Here is a 24,774-nt window from a genome sequence, read left to right as displayed (position 1 = left end):
CATGAGGGAGTGTGTAGATCCCCAGTCCAAGGTCATGTAATGTAATTCAGGGACTATTTGATCTAGAAGAGAAAATTGATTTTAAAATGAAGAATAAAATGTACATGTTCTGTGCTTCTTCTGACGCCATCATGAACTGTAAAAACATGTTCCTCTTCTAGTATAATTGTAATATGTTATGTGTGATTAGGAATCTTGTTGTAATTGACTTTAGTAACTGTAATAATCACATTCTGCACTTGATCACACTGGCTTAGAAAAGTTCTTCCTACATTGGAAGATTTACTCAGTTTTCCAGCAGTGTGATACAGGACAATTTGGTGCAGGGGAAGCTTCCCACACTCCAAATGCAGCAATCTACTACAACAAATGCAGGTACCCTCACATTCTTCTTATTGTGCATTGGTTCTAAACATCACTTCTCAAATGGAAGCTGCAGCACCTCTTCCCTCTATGCTTTTTCCAGTGACTGACTGTATCTGTCACTTGCAATCTTACCCTGATCTGCTTTGAGCCTTTTGTGTAACTTTGTGCACTATGCCCTGGGAATCACAGAAATAAATAATTTGTGACCATTCTGAATCTTGCTAAGGACTGAAAAAACTACATAACTTTTCTTTAACCAGTCAGTCTGGTTGGATCCATTGACTTGAGCCACTCCACTGTTAAATAGAGACACTCCACTAGTTAAATAGACTCCAGTGCACAGATGTACTTCAGGTGAAAGACAGAATGTGTCTTTTGAGTGATGAGTGAATTACAGGAGTGTACCTGTATGGCTTTGATGAAGATTTACTCGGTACACAGATTATTGCTGGCTGCCCACTCTGTTGCCCTTGTACACAGCACTGAAGCCCACACACTGGAACTAGGAGAAGCTTATCTTCCTCAGCTTCAGGAAATCAGAATGAGCAGAAATGTGTCTAATAAAAGAATGCTTTATGAAAGTTGGCACATCTTATTTAAAGATGCTCATAAAACTTCCTTTTAGCACAAACCACTTATCTGGAGAGTGAGGCACACAGGCTCACATTTCCACAACATTCAAAACACATGCAAGGGCCTCAAAAGCCAAGGAAAATATTTGAGTGGAGCCATTGGTCTGTAACAATGCTGGTGAATGGCCTGAAAAATGTGAATAACAAGGTATGAACTTAAATGAAGTCAACAGGAATCCTTTGGCTAGCACATAGTGGAAGGATGGAAAGAACCTCTCTTCCCTGAACAGGTTTGACTTCCTGACATTTGGTTTATGTGGCTGCATTTACAAGCATTTGATTCTCATTACTTTGATTCTGTCTCTTTTACCAATCTTTTGCCACCACAGATGGCAGGATTTTATTCAGTAGTGGCCTGGCTGTGCTTCAAACTCCCCTGCTCAAGAGCAGGGTGTGCTGCCAGAATACCACAGCTCTTTTCTTTCCCAGCTACTTAATCCTTCATGAAAAGAACTTGCTTCTGGGCAACAAATGGACAGGAAAGAAGGGCACCCTGTACCACCCCAGCTGTCCTGGTTCCTCAGTCCCAGATCTTTGGTAGCTTTACAGACAAGATTCAGCTCTGCAAAAAACACCACCAAAGTTAATGACTGGTGAATGCTGGCATCTTGGTCCAGGCCACAACCTACCTTCTGGAGCTGGAGGGGGATTTGCTTTTATTTTCTGCTTCATGGTAATTGATTGCTGATAACCCAGAGTGTACTTTGATATAGCTCACGCAGAAATAACACATTTTACACCAGAAGAGCCCTCTCCACAGCTACAATTATCAAAATGATAATTGGTGATCTGCCTTCTCCAAGGAATCTCCACACAGACAAGGGACAGCACACATATTACTGTATGGGCACCTCTGCCAGGTCACTTCTACCACATTCTCTAATTTCTGCCTGCAAATTCACCTCTGATGGGAGTAGGAGAATATTTAGGAACTGAGTAGTTCTTAAAAATACCAAGCAAACACAATTATTCTATTAGAATAATAGAACCTCAAAATCATTAAAATTGAAAAAGACCTTTAAGATGACTAAGTCCAACCTTCCATTTAGCACCACCAGCACACAGATTCAGCTCCCAACAAAAACCATGGTCATACTAATAGGAGGCATAAGTCTAAGGTTTGATGTTTCACAGCCCTGCTGTGAGAAGAGGGGCAGGTATTTTCAAAGTTTGATTTTGCATACTGTAGTGCATCTATTTCAGTTCTTAATATAATCATAGTGAAGGACAAAATTTCTAGCTTTTGAACAAAACACATAGTGCTTCATTCTAACACTGAAAATTCTGGGGTGTGATTGGTGTGAATATGTGAATCAGTGTGAATATGTGAATGTTGCATCAGTGAATATTTTATGTGCAGTGAGTCAGTTTGGGTCATTTTAATGTTTTATGATTTTCTTTTTTTTTTCTTTTTTTAATCTGGATATAATATGAAAAAAGGAACAAAAGTGCTGTCCAGGACAGGAGCTGTGTGTAAGACAAACACATGTTCAGAGAACAAGACCTTTTCAGAACTTCCAGAAGTTGCCAGCAAGTGGAGTTGCTAAACTGAATATCCCCTGCATCACAAATCTTTATTATCCAGTGGGTGATTGCTCTGGAAAGTCAATATTAGCAGTAAAAGTCAAACAACAAATTTTTAAGTTCAGTAACATTAACTTTGATTCCTGCGTCAATGCACAGTGAGTGACAGGATTACAGGATATATCCCAGAACCACTGTCATGTTTGCTCCATGATTAACTTAGATACATTCTGTCAGCTCTTCTGATGGGAGTCAATAGCAGCTGACCTCAGTCTCCTGAGCTTTCTGCTCCCTGTGTCCCAGCAGCTCTGCCTCAAAGTGAAGAACAAGCCCTGTCAGAATTAGTGATCTACACTGAAATAATCTCCTAATCACAATATTCAACTCAAGCAGAGAAAATTTAATTTCACAGGTCTTGGTTATCAAGCAGTGTCTGCAATAAAACACTGTTACCATTCCTGACTGACAGGGCAGCCCCACTCCATTACCCAGCTGAGTAACCCCACTGATGTCTGTGGGGTGACCAAGGTGACCTACTGACCACAAATAATACAGGTTATAATGCAGGAAGCTGTCTGACACTTAATGGTCCAGGACTTAGCTCTCACTTTCTCATGGCCTTATCCGACGAGATTTTCAGAGTGAAATTTTCCATGCCAGGTGTCTGCCTAAGGCTGAACTTGATGAATTTTGAGGTGAAAGGGCCAGAATGAGAGAATGGATAGAAAAGGTACTTTGCCTGTGTTAGTTTTACTTCTGTTTAAATGAGATGCTCCAGACCCTCCATGCTTTTAAGCAAGGGTTTGAAATTTTGCAGGGCTTAGCCTTGATGTCAAGAATACACATTATGTCATTCATATGAACATTTTCCCAAATTTGGTCACTCAGAAGACCTCTGCCAAGTTCCAGTTTGCACATGTTCATAGTAACCTGTTAGGAATCTGGCAGTTCCTTTTTCTCAACATTAAATATTTTCTGAGCATATTCATCCTCCATTCTATGGGCCAGGTAGGCATGGCAGGTTCCACATGGAAGTGTCTGCCTTGAGCACCTTGTCCTCCTGCTCTTCTGATTCACTAAACAACAACAAAGCACAGGGAACATGATCTGAACACACAATTCTTTGTCTCTCTGGTTTTTTTCATGCTGGACTCAACACAGAACTGGTAATCTCAGGCCCACTGAGAAATGAGAAACTAGAGGTGGTAAGACATGCTTTTCATGCCCCAAAGAAATATGAAACAAGTACAGAACTGTTTCATATTTTAGTTAAGGCCCATATACTATAAATGGATCTAAATTCAGTGAAGTTCCTTCTCATTCTTCAGTTAGCAACTGCATCCCCAGCCAATACAAGTAACACAACCTAACTTATGTAGTAACACAAGTAACACAACCTTAGCTATGCAAGAGGGCTTAAAATTTTTAATGATAGAAGTGGTCACAGTGTTCTTTCCTGTCTACATTTCAATACTTGGAAATGTAAAGTACACTGCAGAACCTTAAGTATAAAACTAAAATATTAAGATTCAGACAATGAATTGCAAGATGTTTTTCTTTTGTCCTTGAGGGTTTTGAGTCTTCAGGGTGTGATTTTATGACATCTGCAACCTCTTCTCCAGGAAGCTCAAAAAATATTCTCTTTTTAAAAAAATCAAATGCCAGCCAACAATCCTCTATCATCATTTGATCCTAAAGCCAAAAGTTCACAGAAAAACATCAACTATCATGAGATTTGTGATAAAAGTGCAAGATCTGACAATCCTGACAATAATTGATTCAGATTTGAAGAAAGAACCTAAATTCAATTACACTTAGTCCTGAGAGAAATTATTCAGGTACGAGTCTGTTGAATGCATTTATGCCAGTGATAATAATTTATAACTTTACCCTGCCATACAGATAATTGGATTTAATTCCCATAGTGCCAGGTTTCTGCTCACACCATCAGAAATGCCTTGGTCCAAAAGGGTACAAAAATATTGACTACAAAGTAGAAAAGCATAAAGAATGCTATAGGACAGTGGGGCACATGAAATCTTGTTTACAGGCATGGAAATAGGACACCTACATTATTCAAGAGTGAAAAATCACTTAAAGCACTGTTTCCAATTTATGCCTCTAAAGTGTTATTACACACCAAAAAGTCCTCATTTCAGCCTATTGTATACATTGTTAAATAAGGTCAATTAAAAAACCTATCAAAATTATTTTTATGCTTAATTGACTGTGGTTTTGATATTCCTTCAACTGTATGAGTCAGTGTTTAGCAGAAGGGACCCTCTTTAATGCTTTCACATGAAATAAGCAGTGATTCAAGTCTACTGTAGTATAAAAAAGCCACTCTGAACTTACATTACCCATAGGGATACCTACATTTAAATGACTCCCTAATTCAACACCACCTATTGTCCTGAAGAAAATACAGGAAGACTGAGTACAAAAGGAAACTTTTGTTTGACAAGAGAAAAAAGGTAGGACCCGTTAAAAGTTTCTCAGGTGGTGAGAATCTGAGCAGATGCATGTGGAGATGAAGGCGTGGGCAGAGTACAGGTGAAGGAATGGGAAGTTCACAGTCAATGAACTTATCCACACCTGGGAATTACCACATCAGAAATTCACAATTCACACAACCTGTGCTGGGAAGACTGTCAGAAGAAACATGTTCGTAGCAGGAAGATCTTTAGAATATTTCCAAAAAAAAGAAACAGTGTCATTAAGACCAATTCTTTCTACTAATTTACCCTTTCACCAGTTGTGTCTCAATAGATTTATACAACATGAATCATAGAATAGTTTGGGTTAGAAGGGACTTTTATAGGAGAGAGGCACCCAGAGTCTGTCCACTCTGCATCTCCTTAAACATGACATGAATTAAACACTGAACTTTCTAAAAACACATCACAGAACCAATCTGTCTCACAGGAAAACATTAATGAGGCAAATACTTATCATTTACTCTTAACATCTAGAGAATAGCATTGATGCTAGAATAGAAAACTGGTTTTTAAAATAATCTTTTAAAAATGTTAATTTTTAATACATCTGCATTTTTATTCACCAAAACAGAGCTCATTAAAACCAGGTGTGTAGAGCAGGCAAACTCCCTTCTTGTTGAAGAAGAACAGGAGTATAATGCACTGCAATCCCAATTCCTTCATACAGGGAGGCTTTATTTCCCTAAGCCAAATTAGGCTACACAATACCACTGTCTTTTTTTTTACTAATCATCACCTGCATAGGTGAATCAAGGTTAACCACAGCAGGGAACTGTTATGAAATAATTTTTACAGAGGAAATAACTAATTAAGTTTCCCCAGTGGCAAACCAGCATAGCTGCAAGTGTTTGAGCAATTCTGGGAACAACAGCATTATCCACAAACTGAGAGTTAACTATATTTTAGTATATTGCAGAAGCAGGATGTAAAAGAAAAACCTTCATATACCAGCAGCTATAATGTACATGCTGTAAACTCCATCTTCCATACACATATAAATAAATGTATTCATGTACCTTCTACTTCAGGGGCTCCCCAACATCCTGACACCTCATATATGCAACTTGTTTGTAACATGCAAATCAACAAGCAGAGGCAAAACTTTCAGCTTCTCAGAGTATCTTCTGATCAAGTGTGCTTTCACAAACAGATGCTGCAGAGCATGAAAACAACCATCCTGACTAATTCCATCTCTCTCAGCAGAAACCCTATCTTTAAAAGTCACTCACCACTGAATGGCCTTTGGACTGCAGAAAATGTGAAGTATGCTTTAATTACATCCCCAGTGGCCTCCCATTTGATGTCCTGTCCACTGTATCTCCTCTGGCAAGTCAGCTTATCTCTGGATATTTTTCAATTACACTAAACAGCATTTATTCAGGTCCTCACTGATTCACTGTATCAGTATGTGGCTGTTTTTTCTTTAACAGTTGTCTTAAAAAGTCAAGTCTGCCTCATTAAACAATATAAGATTTCTAGTAACACATAATGATATTGGATACATTAATTAACAGTACATTTAAATGGAATCCTCAGAGGATCATGCTGCTGGCATGTTTGTACTTAAAGTGTTCTTACAAGAGAATTCTTGCTTTCTAACAATACATTCTAGTTGTGATTAAGCACCACTGGAGATGGTGTTGCTATATTTTAGTGTACTGTAACATTCATACATTTCATTCACATTTTATTTCCTCTTTACAACAGTTACTCATATGCATGAAATGAACTGGATAATATCAGCCCAGTGTGATGAAAATGCCTTTTCTCTGTTATCTGAGTTTTCAGAGACAGCCTCTTGCAGCACTCAACAATACACAGCAAAATTCCCTCGTGCACCTCTTACCTCTTTGGTGTGGGTATGGAAGGAGACTGACATGTCCAAGAGAAGTTTCCTCTGTTCCACCCTCCGGACAAAGTCCTGAATCCGAACTTCCAGATGCCGGGCTGCTTTATAGATCTCTTCAGGGTCACATTCCCCAGTCTGAGCCAACTGCTCTGCAGCCTCCAAGAGCTTGTCTGCATTGGTGTATGTATTCTACCAGCAAACAAAGCAAGAAACACAGTGTGAGTAATACAACTGGGGCAAATAAACCCCTGAAAGAGGCTGTTTATCCTTAAGACATGAAAGCAAGTGATTACCAGAGTTTTAAAATGATCACAATATTTCTTAGTGGCATTGCCATCTGTGAAAGGAGAACATATAAAGCCACACAGACTAATGCCTGAGTACACATGAAATTATTTCTTATTTGAAACACACAACCTCAACCCAATCCTGCCAGGCACAGCAATAGGACTTCCCATTTGTTTATTTCCAAGTTCCCTGCAATTCCTCAAAGATAATGGCACGAAGCAAGTGGGACTCACCAGCTCAGAAGGCTGCAGTGCCTCATGTGACCCTCAGCCACCAGCTCACTGCACTGGCCTCCCAACTGCTCTCACATTACAGTGTGTAATCATGGTAGCCAGAGATGTCTCAGCCCCAAGAAATATTTGCCTTTCACTGGCTTTTGTGAGATAGACCATGTCTTCAAGCTCCTTCTATGGTTTTTTCCTCTTGTCTACTGTTCTGGATCCCATTTCCAGATGGACTGAGTCCATGTGATTTGCTTGCAGCTGCCAGTGTGTAATGCTCAGTTCCAGTTTGCCCAGGGCACGTACCTGCCCTGCATTACACAGGAATTTGAACATTGCACTATCCTGAATACATCTACCCCACAGCCTTTATGATATGAGGTGTAGGACTCCTACTTTACAGAGGGAACAGAAGAACCCAGAAGCAAATTAATGTACCTAAGACATACCAGACTGTCAAGTAAGAGAGGGGAAATCCATCCAACTTGCCTCAGGTTTCAAGTTACCTGCCCATCCTTTCTCCTTTTTTTTCACATCTCTGAAAAATACTACTCAACTAATACAGCAGAGAGTCTCATGAATTGCAGGAGAAATGGAAAGAGAGCGCAGCCATCTTCTCCAGAACCATGGAGCTATGCCTTAGTCAGCTTAGGGAAACTAAACAGAGCCAGTCCCTGCTGTCATATAAAAGCTTTCTTCACTCAAGATGAGGCCAACAGCTCTTTGGTATTCAACACTTAACAAAAATAAGGAGAGACAAAGATATTAGCTTCAGGGTGTTTCCATTACTGGGCTAGATCTTTGGAGCTGCTTGGCATTGGCTTGAGACTGCTCTGACAGGGAAATTTAACCTCTGCTTCAATAGTAGAATTGTAGCACCTGCCTTAAACTGAGTCAAAATCCTCCTCAGTTTAAAAATGCACAACTTGATGCATATACACAAAATACCTCTAAAACTGTAGACACACATGTATTTCTGAGCATTACACAAACACTGTCAAAAATAAAAACCATGGATCAAGCCACCTTGTTCCTACTTAGATAATGTCCTGCTGCAGTCAACAGTTATTGTTTGAGAAAATGTTCAGTACAGAGATGGAGCACTGACCTCTGAGTGTTTAATGGAGGAAAATATTTCCAGTTATAAAAAAGCAAAAAGAAAACATCTCATTCACTGTTCATTTTCTGAGGGCTGACTATAAATATCTGATATTTGCATTTCTTCTTTTGGACTGTGAAGAACATACTTGAGACAGTTTTGCTACCAATAGTAAATTTTTATTCCCTCACTTTCAGACTACTGCTGTAATGGTTAGGCTGTTAACAGCAGCAAAATTTTATGTTTTAATAATCATTTTTTGGAAACCTCTTTAGCTGAGAGTTTGTAAAAAATGTTCCATTTAATGAGATCTGAACTAGGGTCCAGTTTCACTTAACAGTATCCTTTCTGAATGATCCCCTTCCAATAGTATTTGGAGCAGATGCCAAAGCTAGCACAATTTTTTCAAAGTCTAGTCCACACCAGTGTTTTTCACACATTACCACTACAACAACTCACACACCAGTCCAGCTCCCTGAGCACAAGACTGTTCCTGCCTTTATATGTATTATTTTGTGTACTTGTAAGTGCCTTCCCTCTCTCCTTGTGGCACAGATTTGGGACACAAAACAGTTTTGTTGAAATACAGTATGAACACAGATTTGCTGCGTTTGACCCTGAGACATTTAGGTCCATCTCTGCTGAAAGCCACACAGTTTTACTGACTCCAACATGTGCTATGTTGAATTACCTGTAAATGAGATGAGTTCACAGATACAATGACCAGATGTAAACACACTGGTGAAAGTGTGTAGGCTGGACCCTAGACTTTGGGGGAGAAAGAATGCAGACTGGCCTCAACAGAGGCTCTGGTCTCACTGCACAGACAAAAAAAGATTTCGCAGCCCCTTTGCATTGCACAAGGTTCTCCAAAGGCAAAGGGGATTTTCTGCAGGGAAGCTGATGGGGTGTGGAAGGAGCCACTCAGTGTCTTCCCTGGGCTGTGACAGGCACTGCCAGCACACAGGGATGCTTCACTGAAGAATGCATACCTAATTTTGGATATGTTTGCATAAATGTGTCATGCACAAAAGGCTTGGACACAGTGCATTTTGAGTATGGAGACATTTTTCTTCACCTCTTTTTCTATCTTTGTCCACCAAGGTCACAGGTAAGTGTCCTGATTTTAAAACAGGTGCAGTTTATGATAGGAGAAACAACTAATGATTATATTCCTGCCATTCTAGAAGGAAGGCCTGGTGCTGAGAGATTTCCATCTCACTGTTGCAGATTTAAGAGATTTAGATACATTTCAGATAAGCAGCCACATTTGGGAGCTATCCACCCTCGCCTTGAACTCCTGAGCTTTGTGTGCTCATGAAAGGACTGTCCTCCCCTGTCAGCTGTCGAGATGTACACACAGCACAGGCCAAATAAGCCAGAGGTTACTCATTTGCTGAGGGCTTGCTCTACTTCTCTTCTGTTTGTTTGCTTAAAGTGCACATAAATCATACCAGATCTTGTTACACATATCAAATATTTTCATGTACATCTATTGCTCCACAGGCATTGAACCAAAGTGCTGTTGAAGCCGAGAACTTCATTCTGGTTGGTGCTACAATGCTGCACTGCTTCCCTGCTCCTACATTTTCATCCTGAGCTTGCTCTCTTGTTAATAAGCTCTTTGGGGTACAAACCCTTATTATATTTATTTGTTTGAAGCACTTTCTACTTTTTTGGTGTGACATAACCCTGGATCAGGCAGGGTGAGAATCTATGAGAGAATCAAGTTCTACAATGAAGAAAAGCATGAAATGCCTCCTTGTCCCACCATCCCTGTCCAAAAGAGGTTAGCTCAGATTCCCAGTCCTGAGATCTGGCAGGAAAAAAAATTCCATGAGTTATAAAATTGTATGCCTTCTGAATTTTTAGGGCTGTGTGGCAATTTTTCTTAATATTGTCTTAACTCATGAGAGAACTGTCATGTGCAAACCCTTGAAATTCTTGGTGAACTGGTGACTGGCATTCCACACTTCTGCATCATTTCATGCACAAAACCAACTTCCACCTTATATCTCTTAATAATATTTGTAGACCAATCTTTGCATAATGACCTATTTCAATCATGAAACCTGAAAACACAAGGAAACATCCATCCATCCATCTATCTATCTATCTATCTATCTGTCTGTCTGTCTGTCTGTCTATCTCTTTGTGAACTTCCTCACATTTTTAAGGTATCAATCAGTTTAGCACAGCATTTTGGTTTTGGCCTATGTGCATTTACAGAAAATTATTCCATGTAGTTTTTATCTACTGCTAGGAACTGCACATGTAAGTAGTTTATTGCTGCATGTTTTAAGGCTGATTACATTGAAAATAGCTGTGTCTAGTGATACTCTAGGGTAAAGTTCATGTCCTTAATCTGGACAACTTTTTTCCAGAACAATCTGCCCCTGCACACTCTTTTACAGCTGTTTATTTTATTTGAGGGATTTTCATGGTAACTGTCTCCAAGTTCTCCAAAGTGTAGTGAGCCATTCCCACCAGCTGGAGAGAGATGTTTGTTGTAAACATCAGGAGAAACATGGAGGGGGGAACAGGGCAGGTGATATCAGGTACATGATCATATTAAACACAAACTACATACCCCAGACCTCACTTCCCAAGTAGATGTTGAGATAAGGGGGGTGAGGTAGCACTAGTCTGCATTGACCAAGTTCTGGGGCTGTGCAAGGCAGTTCCAGGCACAGTTCCTTGTATTGATTCAGAGAGCTTTGTCACCTGGGTTTTACCATGAAAAAGGCATGGAAGAGAAGGCATCTCTGGAGGGCAGGAAGTACCAACTAGAGAGAGAAAGAGGACTAGCTTAGACCTGATATTCTTGACTAAAGACTAGTGATGTGAATCCCTCATGATGCCTGCAGGCTGAAGTTTAGGAGACTTATTAGGCTTTCTCTGATGTGATATCTCCCTTATGTTCTTTAGAGTCATGACTCTCCAGTACCAAAGATGAAATGTCTGTATCAGCACTCCTGCTGGGAACTTAAGACCAAGTTCAAAGCCTGATCCATCTCTTACTGAAAACAGTAAAAAGGATTTTACTGACTTCAGGGAGAACTGGGTCAGCCTTCTAACCATCTCCCCAAGATCACAGGAGAGGAAAAATGGCAAAGGGCTAAAAATAGAACTCTGGAGGACTGGTACCTGTTCTGTGCATAGACAGCAAGTAGAATTCCTGCCCAAAAAAACTACTGCACAATCCACTGTGGCAAAACTGTAATTACAGAGCTGATTCTGCAGTTCTTGTCAAGCCTTATAAACTATTGTTATCCTCAATTATAAAGCTCAGTTACTGCTCTCAGATTCTTTGCTCAAGCTACTTCATTAAAATTAGCTCCAGTATTTGTTGAGGTTAAGTGATCTCACAGTCAGGTCTTTGTGAACAATTATATCTTTAGTAACTTGATATTCTAAAGCTAAAATAAGTGACCACAATGAAACATTTCTTTGATAAATAAATCTGGGGTTTAACAAAGCATCCATCTTTGTCAAAATCCCTCCTCCCTTAAGAAGGACAAAGGCTAAGTGCATGTGATGATCTAATATAAGTTGTGATTTTATTCCATTTGAATTGCACATAATCAAATCAAGACTTACATTCTTACTTGTACTCTGTGGTCGTAATTCAAACCAGACTTACCAGGAATTACAGTTACAGAAGTTACAGGCAGAATATCTCTCTGAGGTAATGCAGCCACTCAGTCTGTCAGTTCAAGATCGGTCCCCACTATAAACTAGAATGGAAACTTCTTCAGACCTTTTAAAAAAATATCCAGGCTAATGAAATTTCCATCAGCACCTTCCTCTTCAGACTGTTCTTCCTTGAACATGGCAATTCATCTTTAGTTTTCCTTGTCATAATTTCACCCTAGTTCTCCTTGCACTGATATCATGCTGTTACTAATGACTACTTTACACCTCCAGTAATGCCATTATTTCAGTGAATTGTATAAAATATTGTGTATAATATATTGTTTACACATATGTTTAAAATATAAACATATGGCATTTTTCAGTATTTATTAGATATTAAATATTCCCAGGAATGACAAGGTGGATATAACCCAGAATCCTCACTGACCATTGTGAAGGACCAGATATTTTTCTGTGTATTGTTACTTCTATTTATGATTTTCCCTCAGGGTTTACATACAAACCAAGATGAATTTATTATTTGACTTTAAAAGGGTGACACACATTACATCAACTGCTGAAATGCCAGACAAATTGATTAAAAGCTACCTCATACCTTCAAACCAATAAATAAGCAAGATTAGAATTAATAGCTGGGAATACATTAGCTTAAAGAATTCCTCTTTGTGCTATTTCATAGTGAGTGCTTACTTTAGATTAAAAAAAAATTGTTGGTTATGCTGTATTTCATCCCACCAATTGTTCATCTCAATCAGTAGCGCCCTCATACATCAAGTAGAAAACACTCCCATTACCACAATCATGCTAATTAACTCCAGTGTGATCACAACCATTATTTAATGAAATGCCAGTGAAATATTTAGTGAAACAATGTTTTAAATTACATTTAAAATCACACATCTCATCCAATATTAATAAGTATATAAAGACACATAGATGCACGTCTGCGTGTACATAGTACAAGTACACAAAGAACAAAAGCTTGCTTGGCAAAGGTCTCCACTTCTCAACCATTTCAGTGTCCTCCTGAGACCAAGGGAAGTGTACATCTGGGAAAGCAAATTACACATAGGCACATTTTATGCTTGTAAGTATATTTCAGTTTTTATTTCCTGCCACCTTACCGGTCTTCTGGTAAAAGCATATCCAAATAGAATATTAAAGTGAGATGATGAAATACTGCTGTTCCAACATTTTATGGTCTTTACAAGGATCTATAAGAATTAGGGAAGATATCTGAAATTGATGATTATTGGCTACGTTTTATTCTAGTATTCTATCCTTGGTAATACACATGAGAATAGCTTGGTCCTTTAACTTGGGGAACACCCTTGTACAGAAATAGGACTGTGAAAGTGAGCAGAAGAAAGGAAAGAAGGACAGTGAAAACAACAAAACAGTAGTTGTGGTGCCAAACACGAAACCCAACTCCTACTGCTTGGTGTTATCCAGCACTGTGAGTGTACCACTAAAACAGAATTATCACTGCCCAATTTCATAACTGAGTAACTTGCAGAGTGTACAACTGAGAGCTGCTCAAGTGACTGAATGGTAACTGAGCCTTTCAAATTCAGCAAAAAGGAGGAAAGAGTTTTCTTTTGTGGAAATGACAAGGGAGCACAAGGAGGCAGACTGACAGGAGTGAAATGAAGCTCCTTTTGAAAACTTCTTAAATGATTAATATCATCAGAAAACCCAGGTGGTTCACAGCAAAGCTCCACAACTTCTTTATGATAGGGGCAAAAGGGAAGGCAGGTGGAGAAATAAACATGGAGCAGCTCCAAGGTGAGCAGCAATCCAGGAGGGCATGGTATTGTTTTCTGTCCCAAAAGCTCAGATCACATCTTTCCTGAGCCCTACAGACATGAGTGCAACCATGACAGCTTTATCAAGTCTGGTTGGTCTCTGGAATTGAAATAACTCCAGGCATTCTGGGTTTAATATCATGCTCATGGTTTGGAGATTTCAAAGACGCTGCAACAACAGTAATAAAAGACTTTGGGCTGTCAGCAGCACTGGGAAAAGCTAGCACCAAATACAACTGGCATCATGGTTGCCTTGAAAACAAAAGCAGAAATAAACTTGTGAGAATGTGAATTCTGTGCCTATATTTTTATAAAACCCACTTTGAATAAGACAGCAAAGCATTTCCTCTCCATTTCTTCCACAACCACTGCCCTGACTCAGCTATGCTCTTATTTCCGTTAATGTGAAGATAGGTTATAACACCTTTCCTGAAGCCCACTTGGAGTGGCATAGAACTTGTCACAGAATGAGATAATGTTTAACAAAGAAAATTTGGCAAAACTTTAACCCACATTCTCCTGATCTTTCAGCTTAAGAATTCATACACAGCTGAATGCTGAGCACAAAGCAGTGCTGCATATAAATCACATAACAATCATTCTTTTTGTCTGGAAAAATATGACAAAAACACAACACAGGCTGCTGCAAAAAGGTAAGTGTACTACTAATACATCACAGGAGCTCCAGATTTGCAGCAAACTCTTTTTTTTTTTTTTTTGCCAAAAGTGAACGGCCACCTCTGAAAAGCAAACTGATTGTTGGCAGAAAAAATACAGAGGAAGATACGCCACATCATTTAGCACGGTCAGTGCACTGCTGCTACCTGAGGAAGGATGCAGAGATTTAATTAAATTCTTGCTGCTGCTTCTTTGAAATCCAGGTTTCCTCCCTGACAGGCTGCATTGCATCAGCTCCTGTGCACAAGCCCAGGTGGGAGTGGTGCAGGAAATGCTCTCAGTGAGAGCATCAATCTTGTGGTGCCATCTCCTAGCACTGTCTATGCTCCCTTGAGATTCAGAGGGAACCCCTTGGTTCTCCTGGGTCCCTCCAATTTGTCCTGTTAAATTTAACTTCTAGCGAAGAATCACTTTAAAATTCATCACTTAAAAAAAAAAATCAATTTCTTTCTAGAATAAACCTCACAATTCAATACATTGCCTGCCAGAAACAAACACACAGTTAGAATAAAACACCAACACTTCTGTTCACAATTTGGGTATTTCCATTTGGCAAAAGGAAGTTTCTCAACATACTCTGCCAACAAGAAACACATCACCTGCCCACCACTCAGATAACATCCATCCCCATCCCCCTGCTCTCTGGACCTCATATAACTGCATGGAGAATGCCCCTCTGCTATCTACAATAATAAAACCGTCTCCCCCAGCTTCAATTAAAATTGAAGTAACTTTTTCCTTCACCTCCTTGTTCTAGCTGAGCAACTTTAGGAGCAGGTCAGCAAGAGAGTCCCTTTGGATTCAGAATCTCTTCCCTGTCAACATTAATTCCTCTCTCTGTCATGGTTTACACATTGGAATTTGTTTCAAATGAGTAGAAACCATTCTCTGAATCCCATTAGATTTATAAACCAATTTTTCACCACCGTTACTTCCCTGACATGTGAACTGCCTGTATGGCTTGCCCATCAAATTAGTTCTTCAGAGGTGCCACCAAAGCAGGATGGACTAAAGGCTTTGTCTTCCCTAAAACTTCAAAATATTAAAATCTCCCGTAACACCTAGGAAGTATTGCCTACTTATATTGAGGAAAAATTGAAGGAGGTTTCAGTACTCTAGAAGTAACAGACCTTTTAATTTATTTTATACCAGACTTATTCCTATACTTCAGAAAAGTTCCAGACAGGAACTAACATTTTTCATGTTGGCCAGAAAGCACTCATATGGGGTGCACTATAAAAATGTGTTCTACTGTGTGAATGAAATTCAGTTCAGCTTATCCATAAGCAAAACAAAGATTTAGAAAGATATCAAGGTTTTATTTCTGGCTCTTATTAGGGGGCCACACATGATCTGAGATAAATATATCTTAATAATGACTTACAGTGAGAGATCTGGTACAGAGGCATTCCCACCAGAAACTTTCATGCTATAAAACATACTGGTTTCTGGCAAGTAGTAGATCTCCATGAATATTGCAGGCATATGAGATACTGCTCATATATAGTCAACATCTGCCATATTCTTTACTATTAAAAAAATCCTGACAGCTTTCAAGTGTATTCTTTATTTAGTGCTGCTGAGTCCTTCCTTCTCCCTATCCAATCCCCTTCAAAAATCCCAAATCATCCCCCAAAGGATAAGACTGGCCATGACATGAGACAAAAACAAAGATCAGAGAAATTCTCTTTGAGTTGTCTTTTGATCTCTCTCTGCTTGCTGTACCTTTGCCAAACCCCACCCTGGAGGCATGTCCAGCAGGTCCAAACAGCAAGTCTCATTTCTCCCAGCATTCTCATCCCAAAATAATCTCCTTTTTTCACATCCTGATGTTAGCACACAAATCGGATTCTGCTCTGTGCTCTTTTTTTTTTTCCTGTCCCACATTTACATGTGCCTATTAAAAAAAACCTAAATTTGAATGGTTAAATGACCTAGTGACCCAATTCCCCACCCCAAGGGGGAGCACACTCATGACTGGCATTTCAGCGTGGCTGCACAGCCCTGGCCGTGCTCTGGGGCTGCTTCTCTCCTCTTTGGTTTCCAGTGCACGACAGAGCAGTGAAGCCTGAGCAGAGCCCAGCACTCAGTGTGCACTGAGGGGCTGTGCTGTGGCACAGATAAAGCTGTGAATCCTTTGGGAAGGAGCCTGGAGCAGGGAGGAGCAGCTCTCCCCCTTGAGTCAGAAAAGGTTATTATTTTCCAAAGGACAAATGGTCTGAATGCATTCCTGACTAGGTAGTATTTATCTGAGCCACTTTTTTTTGGTGGGAACAAACACCTACCTTTGGGTTTTAAGAGGTTTCAATTAGGTCTATTTTAAGCCTAAAACAAACCCAAGAAGGTCTATTTTAAGCCTGAAACAAATCCCAAAAAACACCTTTGATTTTTATAAGATGTTTCAATTAGGTTTATTTTAAGCCTAAAACAAACCCAAGAAGACAACAGAAAATAAGACCCAGATGGTACCAGACCCTTCCCCACTGTGGAGCACTGCAGGTTTCCAGTCCTTCCTGCACTCAACTTTGATATGTGGGCATTGACAAATCCAAGCTCTGGCTGTCAACATAAATCTTGGCCGCTGGCAAAATAACCAGGAGCCAGAAGCCAAAGCCCAGTGCTCTCTGCCATCTCTCCTCCCCAAGCAGCAACACCCTTCATTCCACCCCACAGTGCACTCACTGCACCTGACACATTCAACACCAAGGCTGCACATCCCATTCCCTGGTCCTGAGGAGTCACAGCCACCCTTTTACACTGTGCACTTCTGAACTGAGCCTTGACATTACTCCAGAGAAGGCAACAGCCGGCTCAGAATTCTGCTTGCTGCAAAGCTGGGGATTTCACCAATGTCACAAAGACTCACCTATGTTGCACAGAAAAAAAAATAGCACTGACAAAATCTCATGAATTGGAAAAAACAGCCTGGTGAAAATGAGAGTTGTATATTAACAGCAGCCATTGCTATTGTTCTGGAGCACGCAGTGGTTTCCATTCTATCAGCTGCATACTAAAACAGGCAGTCATGCTAAACTAACACGTGTGCACATGCTCACTGACAGTTCAGAGACACCTCTTGTCTCAGTTCCTGACTTCTTGCAAATTCTGCAATTTCTTTCTCTCCAAACAAGCTTCATTTCAAACACAGAGGCAGGAGAAGGCTGATTCTGCCTGCTTTTCTCATGTCAACCATAGAATTTCTCTCCCCAGCTCAGGAAAGCAGGAGAGAGCTCTGTGTTTCTGCATTTGGTGGTGCTCTGAACCAGACACTAAACAAAGGTGCCTGAATGCCTCACACCAGAAGCCTTTTCCACAGTGACACAAAGCAGTGCTTCCTTGGGATTTGGTTATGCAAAACCAGACCTCACAGATCACAGCTATGGAGGGCAATATTAATGGCTGGGTTACAGGCACTGAATCAACAAGTGAATTATTTATATGCACATTAGGATTTTTTTGTCCCTATTCACAAATGTAATTCCAAAAGTACTCTGCAAATCCACTGAGGTTGCTCTGTCTTTATACAGGGGAAATTGAGACCTGAACACTGCCACAGGAAAGTAAATTTTAAAAATAGGTTTATATACAATAAAAAGATGGTTAAATACTTTCAATCTATATGTAATCAGTATAAAACCTCTGCAATAGTGTCATTATGCAGGTCTAGTTTTTAGACAATTCAAACACCTTATGAGCGACTAAGAGAACATCCTTCATCTGGACAATTAGGGATCCATGATAGGGAAATAAGAGAGGCACAATCTCACTGCAAGCAGCTTCTCTGAAGTGTAGAGCCATCAGAATGGAGTCCCCACTCTTCAGAACAAGTTAATTATAAACAATGTATCTGAAATTGGAAGTGTGACTGTGTTCTAAATCTGGCGCAGCAGAGTGATCAATGGAACACAGTCTATTTCCTGAAAATTTGCACAATGATAACAAATACTTAAAATCTGTCCTTGAAAATTGTTTTGCTCTGTTACTGCATACAAATCCCCGATATTGGATTAATCTACATCAAATTTCCTCTTTACCAGTGCCTGCAAAGCAGCATATTTGTGATTGGCAGCAATGTCATAACTGGTTGTGCCATTCTCCTAAAGCTATCCCTGGCTGGCCCAGAGGCAGCAGCACAGCCTGGGGCAGCTCCTTCTACTGCACTAGAACAGAATCACAAAGTAAAAATGCTGATACAATTCACAGTGTCACTCCTGTCCCCCTGAGCCTTCCCATTATCAATAGCTACAAGAAATTGAAGAGTACCAGTCCACCATCATTACAAATGAGACTTGGACATTGCTGCAATTAATCTTCTGGAATCGATCAGGTACAGTTTGATAACCCACTGACCTGCCAATAAGAAGAGCACAGAGAAAAATGACCAGAAAGTTTTAAAAGCCTTTAGATGATGATGGTTTTCATCAACACAGACAGGTCAGAAAGAACAGCAGTGGTTTTTTTGAGTGGGTTTATTTCACCGAAATTGTCAGAGCTTTTGTTTCAGCTCTAGGTTTATTCAGTTGATACATCAGTACCATATTGAATATATTTACAGCACTTGTTTTATATAAGTATAGCATATCAGTGCTATAATTTTCCAGTCATCTCTTTAAGAACTTTTGAGCCTTAAAAAAAACAAATTCCAGGATTTATCTTCTTTGGAAACATTGCCTGTCTTCTGATTAAAAAAAGAAATTAATTCAAAAATTTCAGAATTCACCACACAAAAGAAATTCTGTTTTCCAGAACCTACAGAATTAAAAATATATATTTCTTAAATAGCTTCATTGTCTCCCTTTCTGCCATGGGAACAGCATTATGCATTTACAGGGAATTAAGGGATGATATTTTAAAGACACAAAAATAAACCTACCCAAATAAACCAATGATAGGAAGCTAGCTCCTGGCAATTGTAAAAAAAAGCACTTTGTTGCCAAGACTTAAGATTTTATAGGGAGCATTTAGATTGTGAATCATGCTGCAGGAGGTTTAATGAAAAGATCCAGCTGTCAAGTGATTTTGGAAGAGAAGAAATAGGAAAGAAAATCGCCTTGAGCTGGAGGAGAAATACACTGAAATGCAAACTCAGAGACATGGCATAATAGATACAGCCCATCACACAACTGCCAGGAAGATCTCTGTGTCATTATAGGGCCTGCCTAAAAAGAGATTCCCCACTACCAATAGATCATGGAGTACCACAGGCCACCAATTCAACTCCATTGCTTCCACAAGATTTGCCAGGCTGCTGCTACCGGAGTCTCCATGGGACTGAGATCCACAGTGTGCTCTGAGGAGTCCTTCCTTCACACCTCCTCAGGGAAAACACATCTCACACGCCCTGCTATGACTTAGGTGTGGCAGTCCAGTCCCCACAGCCTCACATCTGAGTCAGGCAATCTGCCCAACCCTTCCCAGCCCTTCTGGCTCCTGGCCCAGGCTGTGCAGACCCATTTCAGTTCTGCTCTTGCACTGCAGATCGGTCCTGAGTCACCCAGAGGCTTCATGCTCAGAGCGGTACCACAGCTCCCATGACAAACTATCCAGCCCCTGGGGATGCTGTTAGAAGCTTCTGGATCCAGCAGGGCCAGGTAACCTCCACAGACAGCCCTTGTATTGGCAGTTCCACTGCTCTCTGCTGTCTATGCCTGCCAGATGCAGCCAGAAGGAGAAACCAAGAGCTCTGGATCTCCTGCACCATGGTACAAAGGTCTGTGTAATCTGCTGCCAGTGGACATTTTTTCCTCTTTGTCTAGAAGTGAATACATTTACATAAATTAAGTGAACAGGAAAATGCAGATTATAGCTTCAGAACTTGCTGATGGCCTTGTAAAGGATGATGAAAATAAGAGTAGGAATGATTTTTTGCTGCCTGTCTCATGCTTTTGTTATTTTAAAAAAGATTTGGTATTACTGAAAGTACAGTTATTGCCAACTTTGAGCATATTTCTCACCAGGTTTAATTGTCTGCTTCTCCCTCTTTTGGCTTAATATTTCATCCTTCATAGGATTTTAGTCACTCAACCCAAAGGGAAAAACCCAGTATGCTCAGCAGGCTACTCCTTTCAACAACCAGATAGGTTGCAAAATCGTAAAAATTGAAACAAAATAAAAATTTAAAAACCCACCCTAGGACAATGCTTCCTAAGTGCTCATTATCAACATGGACTCTTAATTTATTCCTAGCTGTTTTACATCACTACTGAACTTCATGCCAAACTTTAGAACAACGACATCCAACAGAGCTGGAATTTGTATGGGAAAGCACTGGGTTTTTATCCTGAAGGCCAAACAAGTAGCTGTTTGCTATTCAGCTTTGGCCTGACTATTCCATTACCACACATAGTTTTAAAGGAGTTTAAGTAAAACTACGTGGGACTGAGAGGTCACAGAATACTATTTTTACCTGCAAAATTTCTTACTGGATCCTCTGGATATTTCACATGACAACATAACTGTATTTTTTCAACATATTTGCACCTAAAATTCTGTTTATCTGCAAGGGCTTTTCAAAAACTCTGAACTGCCAGTATTTTAGGAACAGCACAGTGAAGGAAGGGAATACTCTAGAAAAGAACATTGGAGAACAAATTGTTTGTTAGATGAAGAACATCATCAGAGCTTTGATTTCTTATAGCTGATTCAGGCCTTTGGCTTTCAAGGTCTCTGCCAAAAGCCTTCACTTGTAGAAAATACATTTACCTCCCTGAGATGAATAAAAGGAAGAACTGAATCTTAAAGGAGCTGTGCATGTACACAAAGGTTAATTTTGATGGCACAAAGCCAGTGTTCAGGTGTTTAATCATCATCTTCCAAAGCTGTCTTGGAGGAAGACAAGCACAGACACCCAAGAACAGGAACACTGAATGGCTTCCCAAATGCCAGAGTGCAAAGTCCAGCATTTTTCTCACATTTTGTCTGGCTCTTCTTCTTTGCAATAATTCAAGAGTCTGCTGCACTGCATTTATGCCTAGGCAAAATAGATCCCATAAATTTTCAAAGTCGGGAATAGAGGATCCAGCCTTGTACCTACAGCAAATCTGTTGTAGACACAAGGCCTGAACCAAGAGCGGCTCCACTGGACAAACACCATGAACTCTGATGGCCACACTCAGCCTGAGGTCAACCTTCTTACTGTGCTTGATAAGAAGGGACAACCTCATATATTTTGAGCCAAGGCTGTTCAGAACATGTGCTTTGTTGTGATATTTCACCTTGTAAACATCAGTGCCTTTGGATTACCATGAAAAACACACCAACTATCGCATGTAAACACACACACAGAGGTACTAAATGCAAACCCAGTTGTAGCTACGAGCTTAATGTGGCCCAAGAGCCTTGAGAACAGCTCCAAAGATCTGAGAGCAGCTTATCCCACAAACACAGATGACAAGCATCACCTTGACTTAAACCATGGACCGCCCAGCTTTGCATTAAAAAAAAAAAAAATATTAGGGGGGTTGTTTTTCTGGGTGACCTTGAACATCGTGGGTTTTGGCAGGGGTGGGAGAACACCATGGGACGGGGAGTGAGCCAGCTTCCACTTCTGTTTCATTTCACTGCGAGACAGTGTTTGGTTAGCTTGGATGAGAAACAGCGGCTCTGTTTGCCATTAGGCTCCAGGCTCTGCAGCGCATTGCGAGTGCCATCTGCAGGTGGAGATCCGCACTGGCTCCCGGCCGGAACGGGGATAAACCCGAGCCACAGGGAATCCCAACTGCACCTCTGAGGGAAAAGCTCCTAAAGACAGAGAGGCTACAGAAATGCTCCTTTCAGACTGTTCACAAAACCACTCAGACCTGTGGCAGAGGAATGCCAGGGATTGTCAGAGCAGCTTCCCATGGCATTTCCTAATTCTGAGCAGCACGACGGCAGCAAGGCTCTCTGTGAGCAGGGGAGGATGCTCAGAAGGCACCTGAACCTCTGATTGCCAGGACTGCCGGAAGAGAGGAAAAGGACAATGGGAACAGGATAAACGCTTCCAACACGTGCAGTTCAGCTACATAGTGCTGAAATGTTGGGAGACTTTTCCAGCTGGAAGGCATGCTGTTCTCAGGATAAAATCACTGAATAAGGAAAAGTTGCAGAGCCTAAAAGGAAATTATCTCTTGATTTGCAACCCTAACTGGCTGGACTACAGTTATCTGATTTGCAAACAATCATTCCAGCCAAGCAAGGAGGCCATCACTGGAACACTGTAGCTACATCCAGAGCCATATTCCTTTGGTGATGTCTTGATAATGCCTGGCTACAAAACCTCAGTGCATGGCAGGCAGTGTGCTGTGCCCAGGCTGGCACTTTCACAGAGGCAGCCTGCAAACAGAACCAGCACTGACTGAGAAACAGTTACAGGTATGCAGAAGATAACAACCTCCCTCCCAGGAGCTCAGGCTTTTTAATCCAAATTCAAACATTTGCCATCTGTGCATTCCATGTAGTATAAATACAGTCAGAAAAATTGCCAGAGCTTTGTCTAAACAGCAGTTATGAGAGAAAGAGACCCCAAATTACATTTCCTATTGCCCACAACACAGTGCTGTAAAATCACTGACATTTTCTGAGCACAGCTGTATGCAGGCATGTGATTTATTTGGGCCATGCCTGATTGAATCATTACATCCAGATTTATCAATCTGCAGTTTCTAATCAGACATAGAGGGAGCATGTTCCACCTCTCAATCTAGTGCCATGGCAGGTCAGTCAATCACAGCATTTCTCAGCACTGCAATGCCAGACACAAGACTCTGGTTTACACACAGTAAGGCAAAACTGGGAATGTTTTGCCCCCTGTTAAAATGTCAAGAAGATTCCTGAAAATTGCTTCTAATCTGACCTTTGCAAATGCCCTCCTGAAACACCAAGGGATAAGAACAAATATGTCAGAGCCAAAGAAAGTGGATTTTTGAGAATAAATTTATACTGTATGGCAGGCTAAGCACTTTTATCAGAGAACTGCCAATAGGAAATTCTATTGCTTATAGTGTCAAAATCACCAAGTGTGTTAGGACAACACTTTATATATATTTTTTTTTTAAAGAAAAACAATCATAACCATTTTTATTACTATTAAAGCTAGTAATTAACATCATGATGAGGGGAACAGGCAGATCAACAGCTTTTTTAGGGTGGTGGCTGCTTTAGTACATGGTTATATTGGGAAAAAGTCCTGCCAGTTATTCACCCTAGCTATGGAAAAGATGTCTGCTAGCTTGAGAAAAATAACAAATATTTAAAGTTAGAATTAATTTCCAACCAACTGTAAAGTGTTAAGCATCAAGAAAGGAGTTGGGAAGAATAAAAATTGGTCATAATCCAAGTAGAGAGGAAATTGATTCCCAGCTGTAAAATCAACCCCACTAGAAGCTTCTGCAAGAGAATTCCAGGTGTGATAAATCTATGGACTCTCCTCTTACCCTCACTATTACTCTGTCCAAAGCAGAGAGTGTTGAATTCTCAAGTCCTTGAGCTCAGATAAAGCCTGAGATTCCTTTCACTTCCCCTCACTGTGTGTCCCCATGTCCATTTGCCAGCACCACATTCCTGTGTCACACTGCAGACAGGCCTCATAAATTAGCAATGATATCCTCATGTGAATGCACCAGAGCAAAGTGTTCCTGTCAAAGCTGTTGGGAAGGGACCAGGTTCAACTTGTGTCAATTATTTGTAATTAGGATGCGCCATAAACTTAATGTTCACAACAGTCCAGGCAGAGCAATGGGCTGCTCAGTGATTCTACCCATCAGCTGTAAATGAGTCTGATTCAGAGGAACCCAAGAGGTTCTATAATCTCAGAAATGATACTTTTTCTTTCCTCTGCATCCCCCTTTGAGACACCTACCTACACTTGAGCACATGTGGTCACCCAGTGAACAAGATTGATTTGCTCTGAATTTGACCTTGGGAAGTGAAAGGAGATGTGTCTGAATTCATGCTCAGAGAGATGTGCTGAAGTGGTAGAGAAGGAGGCCTAACAGGGAGGTTAGAAAACTCTTCAGCAAAGTAATTATATTCTGACTTACCCTAGCACCTACAGGTGCACACTGTAAGGTTCCTCAGCCCTGATGAGGGGATGGATCTCCCAATTCCATCAGCCCATGGAGCAAGCCTTAATGAGCTGCTGCTGTTTCCATGTGCAGACAATTCCATGGCTTGCTCTC

General features: G+C 40.5%; 1 protein-coding gene across 9 annotated transcripts in view; it reads right to left on the bottom strand.

Moving 5' to 3' along the window:
* Positions 1 to 24,774, bottom strand: part of KALRN (kalirin RhoGEF kinase) — a 463,005-nt gene that overhangs the window by 187,775 nt on the left and 250,456 nt on the right. For all 9 annotated transcript variants that reach the window (XM_074548811.1, XM_074548813.1, XM_074548812.1 and 6 more), the window contains exon 12: positions 6,867 to 7,058. In XM_074548811.1, coding sequence (XP_074404912.1) covers positions 6,867 to 7,058 — 192 coding nt within the window. The remainder of the gene's footprint in view (positions 1 to 6,866; positions 7,059 to 24,774) is intronic.

This window comes from Zonotrichia albicollis, chromosome 10 (assembly GCF_047830755.1).
Source record: "Zonotrichia albicollis isolate bZonAlb1 chromosome 10, bZonAlb1.hap1, whole genome shotgun sequence".
NCBI lineage: Eukaryota > Metazoa > Chordata > Aves > Passeriformes > Passerellidae > Zonotrichia > Zonotrichia albicollis.
Note: the sequence above shows the minus strand (reverse complement) of the source record. Positions and strands in the feature narration are given on the sequence as shown.